The sequence below is a fragment of the Ornithorhynchus anatinus genome, chromosome 4 (assembly GCF_004115215.2).
Source record: "Ornithorhynchus anatinus isolate Pmale09 chromosome 4, mOrnAna1.pri.v4, whole genome shotgun sequence".
NCBI classification, from domain to species: Eukaryota; Metazoa; Chordata; class Mammalia; order Monotremata; family Ornithorhynchidae; genus Ornithorhynchus; species Ornithorhynchus anatinus.
Window position 1 is genome coordinate 55,110,919 of NC_041731.1, and position 17,909 is coordinate 55,128,827.

At 42.3% G+C, this 17,909-nt stretch overlaps 1 protein-coding gene across 2 annotated transcripts in view; it reads left to right on the top strand.

Moving 5' to 3' along the window:
• Nucleotides 1-17,909, top strand: part of SLC26A7 (solute carrier family 26 member 7) — a 156,588-nt gene that overhangs the window by 61,288 nt on the left and 77,391 nt on the right. For both annotated transcript variants that reach the window (XR_003759059.1, XM_029064214.2), the window contains exons 5-7: nucleotides 11,297-11,449; nucleotides 12,972-13,054; nucleotides 15,479-15,626. Coding sequence is in view for 1 of the 2 variants with exons in the window: in XM_029064214.2 (XP_028920047.1) it covers nucleotides 11,297-11,449; nucleotides 12,972-13,054; nucleotides 15,479-15,626 (384 nt within the window). In the remaining variant the exon portion in view is untranslated. The remainder of the gene's footprint in view (nucleotides 1-11,296; nucleotides 11,450-12,971; nucleotides 13,055-15,478; nucleotides 15,627-17,909) is intronic.

Consider the following 17,909-nt stretch of genomic DNA (forward strand, 5'->3'; position numbering starts at 1 on the left):
ACAGAACAAAACAAGTAGGCAGCCATCACTACCATCAAAATAGATAAATAGAACCATAGATAAATGCACATTATTAATAAAAAAAATAGAGCAATAAATATGTTCAAATATATGTAAGTGCTGTGGGGAGGGGATGGGGCTAGAGCAGAGGGAGGGAGTAGGGGCAAAGGGGAGGTGAGGAGCAGAGAGAAAGGGAGGACTCAGTCTGGGAAGGCCTTCTGGAGGAGGTGAGCTCTCAGTAGGGCTTTGAAGAGGGGAAGAGTGTTAATTTGGTGGATGTGAGGAGGGAGGACATTCCAGGTCAGAGGTAGGACGTGGGCCAGGGGTCAATGGCGGGACAGGAGAGATCGAGGCACCATGAAGAGGTGAGCAGCAGAGAAGTGGAGTGTGCGGGCTGGGCTGTAGAAGACGAGAGGTGAGGTAGGAGGGAGCAAGGGGATGGAGAGCTTTGAAGCCAAAAGTGAGGAGTTTTTGCTTCATGTGAAAATTGATAGGCAACCACTGGAGATTTTTGAGGAGGGGCATGGCATTCCCCGAGCAGTCCTGGGAGTCAGAAGGCCTTGGTTTCTAATCTTTGCTCTGACACTTGTCTGCTATGTCACTTAACTTCTCTGTGCCTCAGTTACCTCATCTATAAAATGGGGATTAAGACTGATCCCCATGTGGGACATGAACTGTGTCCAATTTGATTAGCTTGTATCTACCCCAGCACTTAGTAAAATGCCTGGCACATAGTAAGTGCTTAACAAATACCATAAAAAAGAACAAATGAATTTACAGTCTAGAGGGTTCACAATCACAACCCCTTAGGCGTTCAATTTGGCATGAAACTAGATGCACTGTTGCCAAATGCTTTCAAAGCCCTTAAGTCCGTTCTCATTTTTTTCTCCATTTAAGTAGAAAATGCATGATTCTGAAAGTCAGAGGATCTGGATTTTAATCCCATCTCTGTCCCCTGACTGCTGCCTTACCTTGGGCGTGTCACTTAACTTCTCTGTACCTCAGTTTCCTCATCTGTAAAACGGGGATCAAATTCTTCCTTTCTCTCCCCATTAGATGGTGAGCCCCATGTGGGATAGGGTCTCTGCCTAGCTGGATTATTTCATATCTAACCCAAAGTTTACTACAGTGCTTGATTTAGATTAAGAGCTCAGTAAATATCACAATTATTATTATATTTATTATTATCAATTGCACAATCAAGCAAAGGGAATGCAGAACACCTACAAGATGTATGATGGCTTTGCAGAAATATCTTGTCCTGCTTCCCCAGTTTATTCAACATTTAGTCATCACTTGTTCTTTCTCTTTCCAGTGTTCACCTAAACATTGCTGTTGCTTCTCTCATCTGCCTCCTATTGCTTATGAATACTCATATTCTAGGCCATAATGCCCTTTACATTGAGTTGACTGAGAGATCATGGTGTGGTGGGACCCTTTCAGGTTTAAAATACGTATCCAGAAAAGTCTTCCATGTGGTTTTCCAGAGAGAAAACTCAGAAATCGTCCTAATTGCTAGGGTGAAAAAAGCTACTTGAATCTCAAGCACGTTGCATTTCTCTACTCCACAGATAGCTATGGGGACACGGTGCAAGACTGTACTACTGATTTTTTCAGGGCACAAAGTTAACGCTTGCCGGACTTCAGAGACCACTTTTCTGCTCTTTCAGAGAGATTAAAAGAGAGGGAAGTTGAAAGCACTGTTCACAGACCCTGACCTTTGGGAGCCACCCTGCAGTGTAGGATAGCCATGGCTGCTCTGGACCTATAATAAAGACGGTATTTGTTAAGCATTTACTATGTGCCAGGCACTGTACTAAGTGCTGGGGTGGATACAGTCTAATAGAGTTGGATGCAGTCCCTGTCCCATGTGGAGCTCACCATCTCAAGCCCCATTTTACAGATGAGGTAACTGAGGCATGGAGAAGTGAAGTAACTTGCCCAAAGTCACACAGCAGACAACTGGTAAGCCAGAATTAGAACCCATGACTTTCTGACTCCCAGACCCATGTTCTGTCCACTAAGCCATGCTGCTTCTCATGAAATCCTGAGCTCCTATGAAAAGCGGTTGTGGTGGAAGTAAGCTTGGATCTGCTGGAACACAAATTTTTTAACTGTGTGATTTGGCTAGACCACGGTTAGGAAATTAGGGAACGAATGCTCATTCAATAATGCTAGTCTGTTTGGATACAGGGCCCTCAGTAGCAGAAGAAATGGCCTCTCTGCACATACACCTAGGCATGACTTCTGAATGGATGAGTATGACAGATCGCGTTTCTCTTCAGATGCTGTTTTTCAAGGCCACCTCTTCCACACTGTAGGAAGAACTGGATGTAGTAAGGTGTGGGAGCAAATCCCCATAATTTTCCTCCCGGTACTATCACTACCACCTCTTAGGGGAAGATTCACATAAAGGTAATCACAGGGGCTCAAAACAATGTTGGGAACCCAGAATGGTCTAGTAGAAAGAGTACAGGCCTGGGAATCAAAGGTGTGTGACCCTGGGCAAATCTCTTCACTTCTCTGGGCCTCAGCTATTTCATCTGTGAAATGGGGATTAAGACTGTGAGCCCCAAGAGGAACACAGACTGTGTCCAACCTGCTTTGTTTGTATTCATCCTGGCACTTAGCACAGTCCCTGGCACATAGTAAGTGCTTAAAAATACCACAATTGTTATTATTCTTATTGTTATCATTATTCATACATTGCCCAGACCAACCTTTCTTGTTTTTCTTAAGCAGAGATGGTCGAATGACCACAACGCTAAAAAACAGACCCCCAAAATATAATGGACCGTGAAAGTAGCCAATTCAACTCTTCAGAAAGGAATGGTCTCTATGGCCATACAGTGTGGATTAGACTGTTGGATGCACATGAGTCTTTTCAGGGACCCTGCACACATGAAGGGAATCCCACCGTGTGTAGCATCATCTTCAGAAACAAAGGACGGGTGTGCATGTGTGTTCTTCATTAGTCGTCATTTACTATTTTATAACGGGGCATTTTTCAAACAATCTCAAGTGAATATATTTCTTAAAACAAGATATATTTCTTTAAAAGACCTGCTTGGGTCTTATTCATCCTTAATGATTTTTTGTTCAATAAATCAATAATTCAATCAGTGGAACTCGTGGAGGCTTACTGTGTGCAGAATACTGTACTAAAAGCATGGGAGAGTACCATATAACAGAGTCGGTAGACATGTTCCCTACCCATAGCGGGTTTACAGTCTTGAGGGGAGACAGATAGTGATATAAACGTATAACATATAATGTACAGATAGGAACATAAATGCTGTGGGAGTGAAGGTGGGGCAAATACTAGATGCCCAAAGGTCACAGATCCAAGTGTCTAGATGAAATAGAAGGGAGAAAGAGCAGGGGGAAAAGGGGCTTAATCAGGGAAGGTCTCTTGGAGGAAATTTAACCTTAATAAAGCTTGGAAGGTGGAGAGAGTGGTGATCTGATGTATATGGAAGGGGTGGGAGTTCCAGCTCATAGGAATGATGTGAGAAATGGATCGGAGGTGAGATTAAAGAGGTTGGGCTCCAATGTTAGGTAAGCAGACTCTGCGGGCTGTGCTGTAGCAGGAGATCAGTAAGGTGAGGTAGGAGGGGTCAAGCCGATTGAGTCTTTAAAGCCAATGGCAAGGAGTTTCTGTTTGGTGTGAAGTGAGTGGGCAACCACTGGAGTTTCTTGAGGAGTGGGGGACATGGACTGAACATTTTTCTTTTAAGAAAAATGATCCTGATATCCTTTCGAATGGTTGATTTGGGCTGATATGCAGTAATGACTGTGGGCAAGTCACAACTTCTCTGTGCCTCAGTTACCTCATCTGTAAAATGGGGATTAACTGTGAGCCTCACGTGGGACAACCTGATTGCCCTGTATCTACCCCAGCGCTTAGAATGGTGTTTGGCACATAGTAAGCGCTTAACAAATACCAACATTATTATTATTATTATTATTAATGAAAGCTATTGAGAGAGCATCACGTTCTATGTACTTTGGCCAACGTTTAGGTTTATTTTTAACCCCCAGAGTATAAGAGGCCTATCACAGATGATTTGTCCTGGGAGAATGTATTAGAGGAGGAGAGAAAGGCAAGCTGAGAGATTCCTTCCATTTGCAATCACTTCTGATCTGTCTTGACTTTTGTTTTTGTTTTTTTAATGCGTGTAAGCAATGAGTGACCGAGTTTAAGAAAACTCTTTGGTATTTTCCTCAGAGTTTGAATTAGTCTTCATCTCTGTACAATCCCGTGCCTGGATAGACCGATCCTTTAATCTTCTGTACTCTCATCAGATCTCTTCTAAAAAGAGTTATAGAAATTACCCCTTCATTGTAGACCATCTAGTACGAACCCACATGACACTCATTATAGCCACATTCTGCACCAGACAGATTTTCTATTGTGTTTAAATGCTGTTTTGATGAGGGCTCTCCTCAAGCATCTTCATGGGAGATGTACTTTCCTCTACTAGTTGTAGTCTTATCCAGACACTATCCTTAGGGGGTATCTCTTTCCTTTCCTTCTGGAGTGGTCATCATTATTACTGCAAACATATGTACTTGACAATGTACATTATAGTCACTTTAATGTGGCCCAGGGGTATTTCTTCCCCTTATTTTCTCCACATCCATGTTCATGGGTCCATTGTCAGTTTTCCAACAGGAGGTGGTCCTGAGACACTGCTGTTTCTTTTCTTCAGAAAACCCACAGAGTTTTGTCTAATGATCCAGAAGTGAATGATTTAAAGATTGTCAGAATCATATTTCTTGTGGCTAGTGTGGAAATGAAACTGTTTGTGACGTCTCACCTGGAGGCTGTTTTCTGTGACTTCAATTCAAAGGAAGATGCTACAAAGAAGATAGTTAAAGTCAGTGGAGCATCATAATTTCTTCCTGACTGGGCACTTTGAGTTTTGGCTTATTCAGAACTCCTTGGCTTTTTCTTCAGAGCTTGAATTAGTCCTCAGTTTTGTACAATTCCATGCATGGATGGACCAATTCTCCCTTGGAGGACCTCGGAACTGAGACTTGTCCATTTCTCCTGATGGAAAACCCATCAGTAACATCATTATCATCATCAATGGCTTATGTAATATTTTCCCAAAAGCCCATATAATAATTCACACTTACTGATCTTAGAAATACATGGAATATCCATTTAGATTTGGATCTCCAGTGGGTTTTTACAAGAAGCATAATCTCCGGTCCATAGCTCTCTCTGCCGTCCAGAATATTTTTCTGAAAAAACATTCAGTCCACATCTCCCAACTCCTCTAAAACCTCAAATGGTTGCCTAACCACCTCCACATCAAACAGAAATCCCCCACCATTAGCTATAAGACACTCAGTCAGCTCTCTACTCTTACCTAACCTCATTGATTTTCTACTCTAACCCAACCCACACACTCTGCTTCTTTAACACTAACCTATGCACCGAGTCTCGATCTCATCTATCCCACCAACAACTCCTTGCTCATGTTGTCCCTCGGGCCTGGAACTCCTTCCCCCTTCATAATGACAGACTACCACTCTCCCCACTTCAAAATCCTCTTAAAACCACATCTGCTCCAAGAAACCTTCCCATACTAAGCCCTTTATTTCCCCTATCTGCCCTCCCCTCTGCACTGACTCTGAACTTGGATGCATGTAAGCGGTCCCAGTAGACAGTAAGTTCACTGTGGGCAGAGAATATCTGTTGTACTGTTGTACTGTATTCTCTCAAGAGCTTAGTACAGTGCTGTGCATACCGTAAATGTCCAATAAATATACTTGCTTGCCTGATTGATAGATACCCCTTCAGCTCACCCCAGCCCTACAATACTTATTAAAATATTTTCTTACTCTATTATTTTCCCTCCACTTGTCTGCTGTGACTTGAGCAAATCATTTCACTCCTCTGTGCCTCAGTTGCCTCATACGTAAAATGGGGATTATGACTGTGAGGCCCATGTGGGACAACCTGATTACCTGTATCTACCCCATTGCTTAGAACAGTGCTTGGCACATAGTAAACGCCTAACAAATACTATCATTATTATTACTATTATTTCCCTACCCCTAATCTATTTTAATGTGTGTCTCCACCTGTAGACTGTAAGCACCTTGTGGGCAGTGATCTCATCTACCAATTCGTGCACTGTTCTTTCTCAACCATTTAGTACAGCAAATGTCCACTAGATACCATTAATTGATTGACAGTCCACCAAACATGATATTTTCACCACAGAAAAGATGTATATCGTAGAAGAAAAAGAGGAGGGGGAAAGAAACAATAACAATAATGATTATGATGTTTATTAAACACACACCATCTGCTAAGCACCGGGAGAGATAAATGGTCTTCAGATTATACACCTTCTCTGTTCCAGAGGAGACTCAGATGAGGAAAAGGAGGCTCAAGGAGGGTTGATGCCTGGGAAGGTCACACATCAGGCAAGTGATGGAGCTAGGACTAAGCCCAAGGTCTCTGACTCCCACTATTGACCTCTTTTCACTAGATCTTGTGAAATGAGAAGCAGTGTTGCCTAGTGGTAGGAGCACACCCTGGCTGTGAGAAGACCTGGGTTCTAATCCTGACTCTGCCACTTACCTGCTGGGTGACCTCGGACAAATCACTTCACATCTCTGTGCCTAAATTCCCTCCTCCGCAAAGTGGGCGTTTGCATGCACGGGTGATGCAGAGGGAGGGGTGGGTAGGGCAAATAAGGGCTTATTCAGGGAAGACCTCTTGGAGGATTTGTTATTTTAGGTTCTCCCCTTGTTCCTCTCATCCTTGATCTCAAGATTTCTGTTCAGACTGTGATGGCAAACATCTATGATGAGGAACTCTTTTGAGAAAATTTTCCACAGAGAAGTGATCTATTCTCTATCAATAATTTGAAAGATTCGACTTTCTTTTATGATATGTTATATTTCTCGTGTCTTGGTGACTTGCATTTTATTTTTTTGAGTTCTGGGATGCTTTAGAAATCTGTTGTATATTATCTGGGTAAGAAGCAAGGGTCTTGAATGCATCTCATCACAGTTTTAAATAGGCAAGATGAATATTTATTGCCAGTCCTCCAATAAGTAGACAGTAGCTTATTCTTGATTAATAGGAGGGACTTTCCATTTTCCTATTCTCCATTTGTTTCGCAGACCAAGTAAAGTCGACTCAATCTTTCCTCCAGTCTAACAGTTTAAGTGGATTCAAAAGGGAGGGTAGTGCCTTCTAACACTATTTCAGTTCCCAATACTTAATATAGCATGTTCTGCACAAAGTCATTCAATAAATGCTCCTGATTAATTGATAGAATGATTTTCTTATCTGGATCTCTTCAGGAGTTTGCACTTCTCTTTGGCACCCTCAATTTTTTAAGTATATTGAGAACTATCACTTTAATTGCTTCTGATTGTTCTATGCCCACACATTAAAAAAATCTTTACCAATAGGCTATATTGGCTTAGAGTGGATTAGGCATAGTCTGTCTTGGAGGTGAGGAGAGGGGCTAGATAAAATTTTAACACTCCTTCATGCTGAGGATTTGAGTGTTCTCTAAGACTCTACCACCAGGGAAAGATGGGGTCAGCAGATTTGGGTCCTGTTGCCAGCCTTGATTCATTCATTCAATCGTATTTATTGAGTGCTTACTGCATGCAGAGCACTGTACTAAGCCCTCGGAAAGTACAACTCAAAAACAAATAGAGACAATCCCTACCCAACAAGGGGCTCTTGCCATGGGTAGTGGGATTGCAGGTGATTTTTTTAAGGTATTTGTTAAGCACTTACTATGTGCCAGGTACTGTACTAAGCACTGGGGTAGATACAAGATAATCAGGTTGGAAGCAGTCCATGTTCCATATGAAACACACAGTTAGATCCCCATTTTACAGATGAGGCAACTGAGGCACAGATAAGTTAAGTAATAATAATAATAATGATAATGATAGTATTTGTTAAGTGCTTATATGCAACAAGCACTGTTCTAAGAGCTGAAGTAGATACGAGGTAATTAGGTTGTCCCACATGGGGCTCACAGTCTCAATCCCCATTTTACAGATGAGGTTACTGAGGCCCGGAAAAGTGAAGTGACTTGCCCAAGGTTACACAGCAGACAAGTGGTGGAGGTGGGATTAGAACCCACGACCTCTGACTCCCAAGTCCGGGCTTTTGCCACTGAGACACGCTGCTTCCCCTTCCTTGCGCAGGTTCGCACAGCACACAGTGGCAGAGCCAGGATTAGAACACAGATCCTCTGACTCCCAGGCTCATGCTCTTCCCACTAAATCATGCTGCCTCAGACTTGATTCTCTTCTGTATTTAGAGAGGAGTTCAGCTGAAAGGATGGAAACGGAAAGCAGAAGATGGAAGGAGGGTTTTCTTCATCCCCTGCCCCTGGGAGAAATTATGTTTAGGGTTTAGACCCAGAAGAAAGAATAGATACCTTTCACTTAGTTCTTTCAAAGTTCGTGTTTTCCCAATATATTTTGGCTAGATTGCAGTGGCAGAATTAGGGATTGTTCTGCACACAGTGAGAATGTGTCTGGGGTCAGCACGACATGGTGTTGGAAGAAACTGTTGTTTGCATGTGTACAGTGTCACTCAGGAAGAACTACAGTGTTAGCTTTCCTTAACGTGGAGTTCCACAAAAAGCAACCACTTAATTAGAGAACTATTGTGAAGAATGTGCCATTCTAGCATTGCCACATATATTTTTGTCCATATAGGGAAATACAGTTGGAGTTTGAACCTTATCTGGTCTCGAGTACAAGCAAGGTCCTCGTTATAAAAATAACTCCAATCCTTGTGCCATCCAGGGCCAAGTTGCTTTAATTCCTTAGGTTGAATTGTTTGATTTATAAGCGAGTAAAGGCTTGTTTCTGAGGGCAGAGGGGAGGAGGCAAGCAAGTCAGTCACAACTCAGCTTCATATGAGAAGCGGACTTTCCACGTTTGACACTGGCGACTTGTGCACTGAGTTTCCAAGCTGCTGTGGGGAAAAAGCCCAGGGGGAGTCTCTCAAGAAGTTCACATACATTACTAGGGGCAGGGTAAAAATAATAATAATAATAATGTTGGTATTTGTTAAGCACTTACTATGTGCAGAGCACTGTTCTAAGCGCTGGGGTAGACACAGGGGAATCAGGTTGTCCCACGTGGGGCTCACAGTCTTCATCCCCATTTTACAGATGAGGTAACTGAGGCACAGAGAAGTGAAGTGACGTGACTTGCCCAAGGTCACACAGCAGACAAGCGGCAGAGCTGGGATTCGAACTCATGACCTCTGACTCCAAAGCCCGTGCTCTTTCCACTGAGCCACGCTGCTTCTCAATAACCAGGCAGCACTGTACTGAGCGACACTTCAGTAATAATAATAATAATAATGATGTTGGTATTTAAGTGCTTACTATGTGCAGAGCACTGTTCTAAGCGCTGGGGTAGATACAGGGTAATCAGGTCGTCCCACGTGAGGCTCACAGTCTTAATCCCTATTTTACAGATGAGGGAACTGAGGCACAGAGAAGTTAAGTGACTTGCCCACAGTCACACAGCTGACAAATGGCAGAGCAGGGATTCGAACCCATGATCTCTGACTCACAAGCCTGTGCTCTTCCCACTGAGCCACGCTGCTTCTCATAGGCAATGAACCTCTCTGGATTGCACTTGCCTGCAAGAGCATAGTTTTTTAAAATTATTATTGACAATATAATATTATTATTATTACTATATTTAAGTGCTTACTATATGCCTAGCACTGTTCCAAGTGCTGAGCTAGATACAAGTTATTCAAGTGAGACAAAGTGCCTGTCCCACATGTGGCTCAATGTCTAAGTTTTGAATAACATTTTTCAGATGAGGATACTGAGACACAGAAAAGGTATAATTGACTTGCTCCAGGGTCACCCAGCAGGCAACTGGCAGAGCTAGGATTAGAAGTCAGATTCTCTGACTCCCAGGCCCATGCTCTTTCCACTAGGCCATACTGCTTCTCTTTTCATGGACAGGATTTACATTTAACCAAAAAAAAAAAAAAGCTTAGGCCTGGGAGTCAGGAGGCCTGGGTTCTAATCCCAGATCTTCCACTGGCCTGTTGAATGAGCATCCCTTAATTTTGGGGTACCTCAGCTAGTGTAAAATGGGGATTAAAAAAAAAATCTCCTCCCTCCTTAGACTGTGGGCCCCATGTGGAACCAGCACTACGTTCTGACTATCTTGCATCTACCCCAGCACTTAGCAGAACAATTCTTGGCACACAGAAAGTTCCTAATAAATAACTGCGCTACTTGTCAGCTGTGTGACTGTGGGCAAGTCACTTAACTTCTCTGTGCCTCAGTTCCCTCATCTGTAAAATGGGGATTAACTGTGAGCCTCACATGGGACAACCTGATTACCCTGTATCTACCCCAGCGCTTAGAACAGTGCTCTGCACAAAGTAAGTGCTTAATAAATACTAACATTATCATTATTATTATTACTATTATTATTATTTAAGTGCTTACTATGTGCCAGGCACTGTACTAAGCGCTGGGCTGGATACAAGCAAATCGGGTTGGATGCAGTCCCTGTCTCACTTGGGGTTCCTATTTTTAATCCCCACTTTACAGATGAGGCAACTGAGGCACAGAGAAGTTGTGTCATCCCTAAATTCATACGGCAGACAAATGGTGGAGCCAGAATTAGATCCCAGGTCCTCCTGACTTTCCGGCCTGTGCTCTATCCATGCTGCTTCTACCTTGGTTTTCTATGGCACTTTTATTGCCAAAGCACAGTCCATTCCATTAATGAGTAATAATTAATAATTTGAAAATTAATCTTGCCCACCTTCCTTAGGACCCTGAGAGACACAATTCTTCCCTCTCCTTCCATGCCCCCCCAAGACTTTTTTTTTGCATAATGCAGTTCTCCTCCACCAATCTGTTGGGGACTTGATGAAAGATCCCAGGACAGACTTACTCTTAGTAGTTCACCCTCCCTAAAAATTCCAGTTTACACCAAGCTGGTGTGACCTCAAATTGTGGTGTGGACCCATAATCTCCTGACAATCACAAAGCCACTGCTCTCCGTGTTGACTGTCCAGTGCACGAAAAATAGCTGCTTTGGGGACTCCAAGTTTACAGTTAACTAGTTCCACATCTATGGAAACAAGATGGAATCGTTACTGTGTCAGCACAAACTCAGCTTTCGGCTATGGCTCGAGTATATCTGCGTTGAGAGTATTTAGACTGGGCTTGAGCATACAGCAGCCTTTTGTCACTGGTGCCTGCTTTTGTGTATGTATGTGTATGTGTGTTTTATATCCCCATAGATTTATGCCTATGTCTTTGAAAACATCAAGTCGGTGCAATTAGAAGCCCTTCTCTTGTCCTTGCTGAGCATTGTGGTACTCGTTCTTGTTAAAGAACTGAATGAACAGTTTAAAAGGAAAATTAAAGTTGTTCTTCCCGTCGATTTAGTTTTGGTAAGTATGAAATCAACTATTAGACATTTTGTCTTCCAGAGCCCGCAGTCGTTCAAGTAATCTGCAAATACTTATTATGTTGTCTATGGTTACCCACAACTACACCTGCCTCTCATTAAGTGTAGGACTAATTTGCCTGGATATACATTAATGTAAGAACAGGAAACAGTTTGAACAAATAATTAAAAAAAGAAGACATATGTTTTTGATTTATCAAGCATTTCTCATATGTTTATGATTGCTTGCGCAAATATAAGAACGTATAGCCTCGGACTTTAAGCTGCAAGACGTTTCTAAATGCAGAACAAAAAAGGTCATTCATATGATGCATCAGGGTACAGTAATGAAAGGCTAAAGGTAGAGATCTCTGGCAGCCTTAATAAGAAGTGCTATGTGTCCGTGACGTCTTAATCAGGCCGTTTCCTTACTCAATATCACTTATTTGTCCCCTTGATTCAGACAAAAATTTGGTGTTTGATGAGGATAAACTTTCTAACTCTGATGAAATTGATAAGAATCCCCAATTTAGCCCAGATTCTGTCCATTTTCAAGAGTGGCAGATAAAAGTCATCTGTGTGTGTATTTCAAATGGATGCGTATTCTCTAGCCATGGTTGTCAGGCACGACACCACTAAGGAGTCTTCACACTGCCAAATTTGACCAAATTTACTGGCAATTATTTCTGTTAATTAAGTGGAGAAGTAATTGTTTCACAGGGCAGGAAGCAAGTATTTTAGGTGGAGTGTAATACAGAGGGGGAAATTTGGTTCTTTCAAAACTGAATGGGAATGACCAAACTGGAATAGCAACTCCAAAAGGCTCATCCCATCAGTAGCGACCGATGTGCATGTCCTATTTTCTCTTTAGTCAGAATTATTGTATTTAGAACCAAATGGATGTCCCAAGATAAAATCAAATTTGGGGAGGAGGGGAAGACTGATTTTGGTCTAATGTATTGAAATCCAGATCCCGAGATCCACTTCATTTTAATGTCCAGGGAAGACCGATATCTTGGTTAGAGGTTCTGAAAACAATGTTTTGTTAGAAAACTACTCCAGAGCAGCTATTAAAAAGAGCTTCTATCTTATCAAAAATGACAGAGGTTTCTCTCTACAGGATGCTGTCAGTGTTTCTGAAAGTGAACCAATGAGCCTAGAGCTATGGGGAAGAAAATATTTTATAGACATAGATAGCAAAATATTCAGGGAGGGCTGAATGTTAAGGGTAACATAGACATGTGTTTTTTCTTATAAAACAGAATGTGGGAAAAATTGGATTGAAGATTAATGCTGACCCCATTTTTCATTCTGGATGCCACATCCTTTTAAACCTATTAACTATTCCCGAGATCTACATTTATTTTTCTGAGGTTTAAGATATCGTTTCTCCAAATGGTTGTAAGCATGTTATTCAGTTGTAAGTGTTGCTCTTATGGGAATTTTGTCTTGATGTTTACATTTCAGAATGTTTTTTGTGATGCCCGAGGGGCCCATTAACATATTTGCTTTATTAAATCGAATAGATTATTGCTGCATCATTTGCTTGCTATTGTGCCAATATGGAATACACCTATGGACTAGAAGTTGTTGGCCATATTCCTGAAGGGTAATTGTTTCTGTGTGTGCCTGTGTCTGTCATTTATGTCAAACTCAAAGCATTTCTGCTATTAATGGAACATTTGCTGCCATGCCGAATGGCACTCTCATGCCGGGGACCTCGAAGACCCCGGGAGCTCCCTGAAGGAGATATTTTTTCTACTGCTTAATATTCCAGGTGAGAAGGGCTAAAACCTGTGAGGATAGCAGAGCAATAGTCCCTCTCCCCTGGAACAATGAGCAGGAAAAAATAGTTCTTTCGAGGTCTCAAAAAGAATGGTTTTGGTAGACATAAGCATTTTTTCAGTCCTAAAATAGACACCTAACCTAAATTCTACAGCCACAATGGATTTTGTATTCCTTTTCCATTCTCGAGTGATTTTCATGCTAGATGAATGTATTTTGCATTTTAAAATAACCTTTGTTATTATTATAATCATTATCATGTGGCTTAATGGAAAGAGCTTGGGAGGGTGAGCTTGGGAGTCAGAGGTTGTGGGTTCTAATCCCACTGCCACCACTTGCCTGCTGTGTGACCTTAGGCTACTCACTTAACTTCTCTGTGCCTTAGTTACCTCATCTGTAAAATGGGGATTAAAACTGTGAGCACTCTGTGGGACAATCTGATTAACTTGTATCTAACCCAGTGCTTAGAACCGTGCTCAGTACATAGTGAGCCCTTGACAAATACCATAATTATTATTCCATTGCTTAGAACAGTGCTTGTCACATATTAAGTGCTAAACAAATACCATTATTATTATTATTATTATTATTACTACTTTTATTAAATGAGGTATTTACCCTGTACTTATTCTGTGCCAAGCAATGGTGTAGGTACAAGATAATCAAATTATTCACAGACCTTGCCCTCACTGACTCACAATCTAGAAGTGGCAGGTATTTTATCCACATTTTACAAATGATGGAACTAAGGCATGATGAGGTTAGATGACTTGCCCAAGGCCACCCAGCAAGCTGGGTGAAGAGGAGCTAGAACCCAAGTCTCTTGACTCCACTTAGGTTGCAAACTCCGTAAAGGAAGGGATCATGTCTACTGTTGCTATTTTAATGATTCCTCCCAAGTGCTCAGTACAGTCCACTGCACACAGCAAATGCTCAATAAATCTATCGATTGAGATAAATAACAGAGAGAAGCAGTGTGGCTTAGTGGAAAGAGCACAGGCTTGGGAGTCAGGGGTCGTGGGTTCTAATCCCAACTCCGCCACTTAACAGCTGTGACTTTGGGCAAGTCACAACTTCTCTGTGCCTCAGCTATCTCGTCTGTAAAATGGGGATTAAAACTGTAAGCCCCACATGGGATAACCTGATTACCCTTTATCTATCCTAGCTCTTAGAATGGGGGTTGGCAAATAGTGAGCATTTAACAAACATAATTATTATTATTATTATACTTGGTATTACACTTGGGATAAGTACCCATAAAGAATACATACCCTTGAACTAGGACTGTGAACCCATTGTGGGCAGGGATTGTCTGTATTCGTTGCTGAATTGTACTTTCCAAGCGCCTAGAACAGAGCTCTGCACACGGTAATCGCTCAATAAATATGAATGAATGAATGAATGAATGCAGAACTGAATTTCTGTTTCAAACTTTCCATATCATCAGGTTTACCCTCAAAACCGCCAAAACAATTAGGTGTCCAGTGCAACACTGGAAGGCATTTTACCATGCAAAAAGCAATCAAATGGCAAATATTCAAGAATGGAAAAAGAATGGAAAATCCAGGCTTGATTTTAAGGATGGAGCATTTTTTAACCTGTATTTTACACAGTGAAAGGCTTTGTGAATAGATTGTCAAACATGTAATTCAACCACAGTGATAATGATAAACTAAAGAAAAAATAAATTGCCATAGTACCCACTGTATATACTGTATTAACTCACTGTAGGCAGGTTATATGTCTACCACCTCTGTTGAATTGTACTCTCCAAGTGCTTAGTACAGTGCTCTGCACACAGTAAGCCTGCACTAAATATCATTAATTGATTCTATGCAATATACATATATATGTAAATATGCTCTCTATATATGTATATCTATATATACATCTGTGTTTCCCTCGTTTATCGAGAATGACACAACAGATGGATGCACCCTATCTATGCTGGAAGATAAAGGTTCACCACATTAGTCCTCTGGTGAGCCTGATCTGGGTTTGTTGAGGCAATGTTTGGACAGCAATTGATTTCTTGGACCCACTTGGTTCAGGATGTGTAGCAGTGCTAAATAGGACTGCTCAGACTCTGTGTTTAGTTAGGAGCTGGCAAGTCTCAGGAAAGAGGAACTTAGGTTTTTCACGGGGTTATTTTAAAAAGCTTCCTAGGTCTCAGCCTCCTCATTTCAGTTTTCCTGGACTTGGTAAATGGGGTCAGTAGAGTGACTTTTCACAACCTTTATCTCCACAGAATCCCTCCTCCCAGGGCTCCTCCCATGAACATCCTCTCGGAGGTGATCACTGAAGCTTTTGGAGTGGCCCTCGTGGGCTACGTGGCCTCACTGGCCCTGGCACAGGGTTCAGCCAAAAAATTCAAATACTCAGTGGATGACAATCAGGTAACGTGGTTTCCCTCCTACTGCGTTTAGCTCTGGCTGACTGAGGTTTTTCGAAGGTGCTGCTGGACTTAATGGAAGCTGAAATGTCACCAAAGGAAGAGGGCTGGACAAGAAACTCCTTCACTAAGGAAGCATTCATTCATTCATTCAATTATATTTATTGAGCTCTTACTGTTGGCAAAGCCCTGTACTAAATGCTTGGGTGAGTACAGTGTCATAATAGATACACTCCTGCCCACAGCAGGCTCACAGTCTAGAAGGGGATACAGGCAGTGATATAAATAGATGAATAATTGAATCATTAAATACATAAATTACAGATATAAATACATATATAACATGTGCTGGGGATCATAATTATAATAACATTAATAATTGGTATTTGTTAAGCCTGCTTACTACGTGTCAGTCACTGTACTAAGCGCTGGGGTGGATACAAGGCTGGGTTTTAGTAGAAGTAACATGGCCTCGTGGATAAAGCACGGGCCTGGGAGTCAAAGAACCTGGGTTCTAATCCTGTCTCCACCATTTCTCTGCTGAGAGACCTTGGGCAAGTCCCTTAGCTTCTCTGTGCCTCAGTTTCCTCCTCCGTGTGACAGGGACTGTGACGGACTTCATTATCTTGTATCTACCCCAGGACTTAGAACAGGGCTTGGCACACAGTAAGCACTTAACAAATACCACTATTTTATTTAAACACTATACAATTTTCCAAATATATGGAAAAGCATCTCCTTTAGAATTGTATTTTTTTCAAAGTGAATTGAAAGTCCTGTTTGTCAAGCAAATTTGAATGTATAGTGGAAAGAAAAAAAATAAGAGTTAATCAATTCATAGGTGTTCCTCTTCCATTCCCCACCTCTGTTTCTGCTCCTCTCCTGACTTCTGAGTCTGTCAGTGCTCTAGAGTGTAGTACCTGGACCCTAGACACTCTAGACTGCAAGCTTGTTGTGGTCAGGAAATGTGTCTGTTTATTGTTATATTGTACCCTCCCATCAGCTGAGTACAGTGCTCTGTGCATAGTAAGTGCTCAATAAAGGCAATTGAATGAATGAAAGTGCTCCTGCTCCCCTCTTGGTGGCTGTGTCTGTCAGTGCTCCTGCTTCTCCAGCAGGCCAGGTCTCTACACTTGTTCCCCTTCCATGGGACTCTCTCCCCGGCGGGTTGACTCTGTTGCTTTTCTCAGAACCCAGCTGTCCTCCCTCCTCCATCCTGCTGCTCTTCTTACACCTCCAGGCTCCCGCTCCTGCTCCTATCCAGTACTAAAAGTGCAAATGATTTCTAACGGACACTGCCATCGCCCCCACCGTCTCGAGGCGGAGTGAAAAGTGGGGAGGGGGCTCTGCCTACTGATGATCAGAGGGGAGGAGACAGTGGGGTCCAGGGGCCCGGTTGGATGAAGAGCCCTCCTGTTGCCCGTCCCCATGTTGGTCAGACACTTCAGTCTGCACTGCCCCAGCTCACTTGTTCCAGGACGTTTTCTTTTCCCGGCTCTAAGTTTCAACTGTTCCAGGCTTACGTCCAGCCAGTCAGAGTTCATGGTACTGATGGAGACAAGTTCTAGCTTCTGGTTGTAGCCCGGAATTCATTTCGACCAGAGAACTCAGACAAACACCTTAGGAAAATAAAATAGGTATTTCTCTGGAGTCCAGAAAATATGGCCTCTAATGGATCAGACTTTCACAGACAGAGAGCTTGTCTTGTTTTCCTTGGATTCACTGTAGCTTTCCTTCAAACCTATTCAGTGGGGAACAAAATCTAAAAGCCACTCCCCTTCTAGATTGTGAGGATCTTGAGGGCAGGGATTGTGACTATCATCTTCCCTCTATGACTGTAAGAGCCCTGTGGGCAGGGAATGTGATTACCAACTCTGTACTCTCCCAAGTGCTTAGTATAGAAGCAGGGTGGTTCAATGGATAGAGCGTGGACCTGAGAGTCAGAAGGACCTGGGTTCTAATCCCGGGTCTGCTGTGTGACCTTGAGCAAAGGCACTTTACTTCCTTGGGATTCAGCTACCTCACCTGTAAAAACAGGGACAAGAGTGTGAGGCCCAAGTGGGGCAGAGACTGTGTTCAACATCCAATCTGGTCAACTTGTATCTACCTCAGTGCTTAGAACAATTCTTGGCACATGGTAAGTGTTTAACAAGTATTATTGTTATTATTATTACAGTGCTATGCACACAGTAAGCACTCAATAAATACCACTGATTGATTGATACTGTATTCACCCTACTACTTAGTACAGTGCTCTTCACAGAGTGAGTGCTCTATTAAATACCAC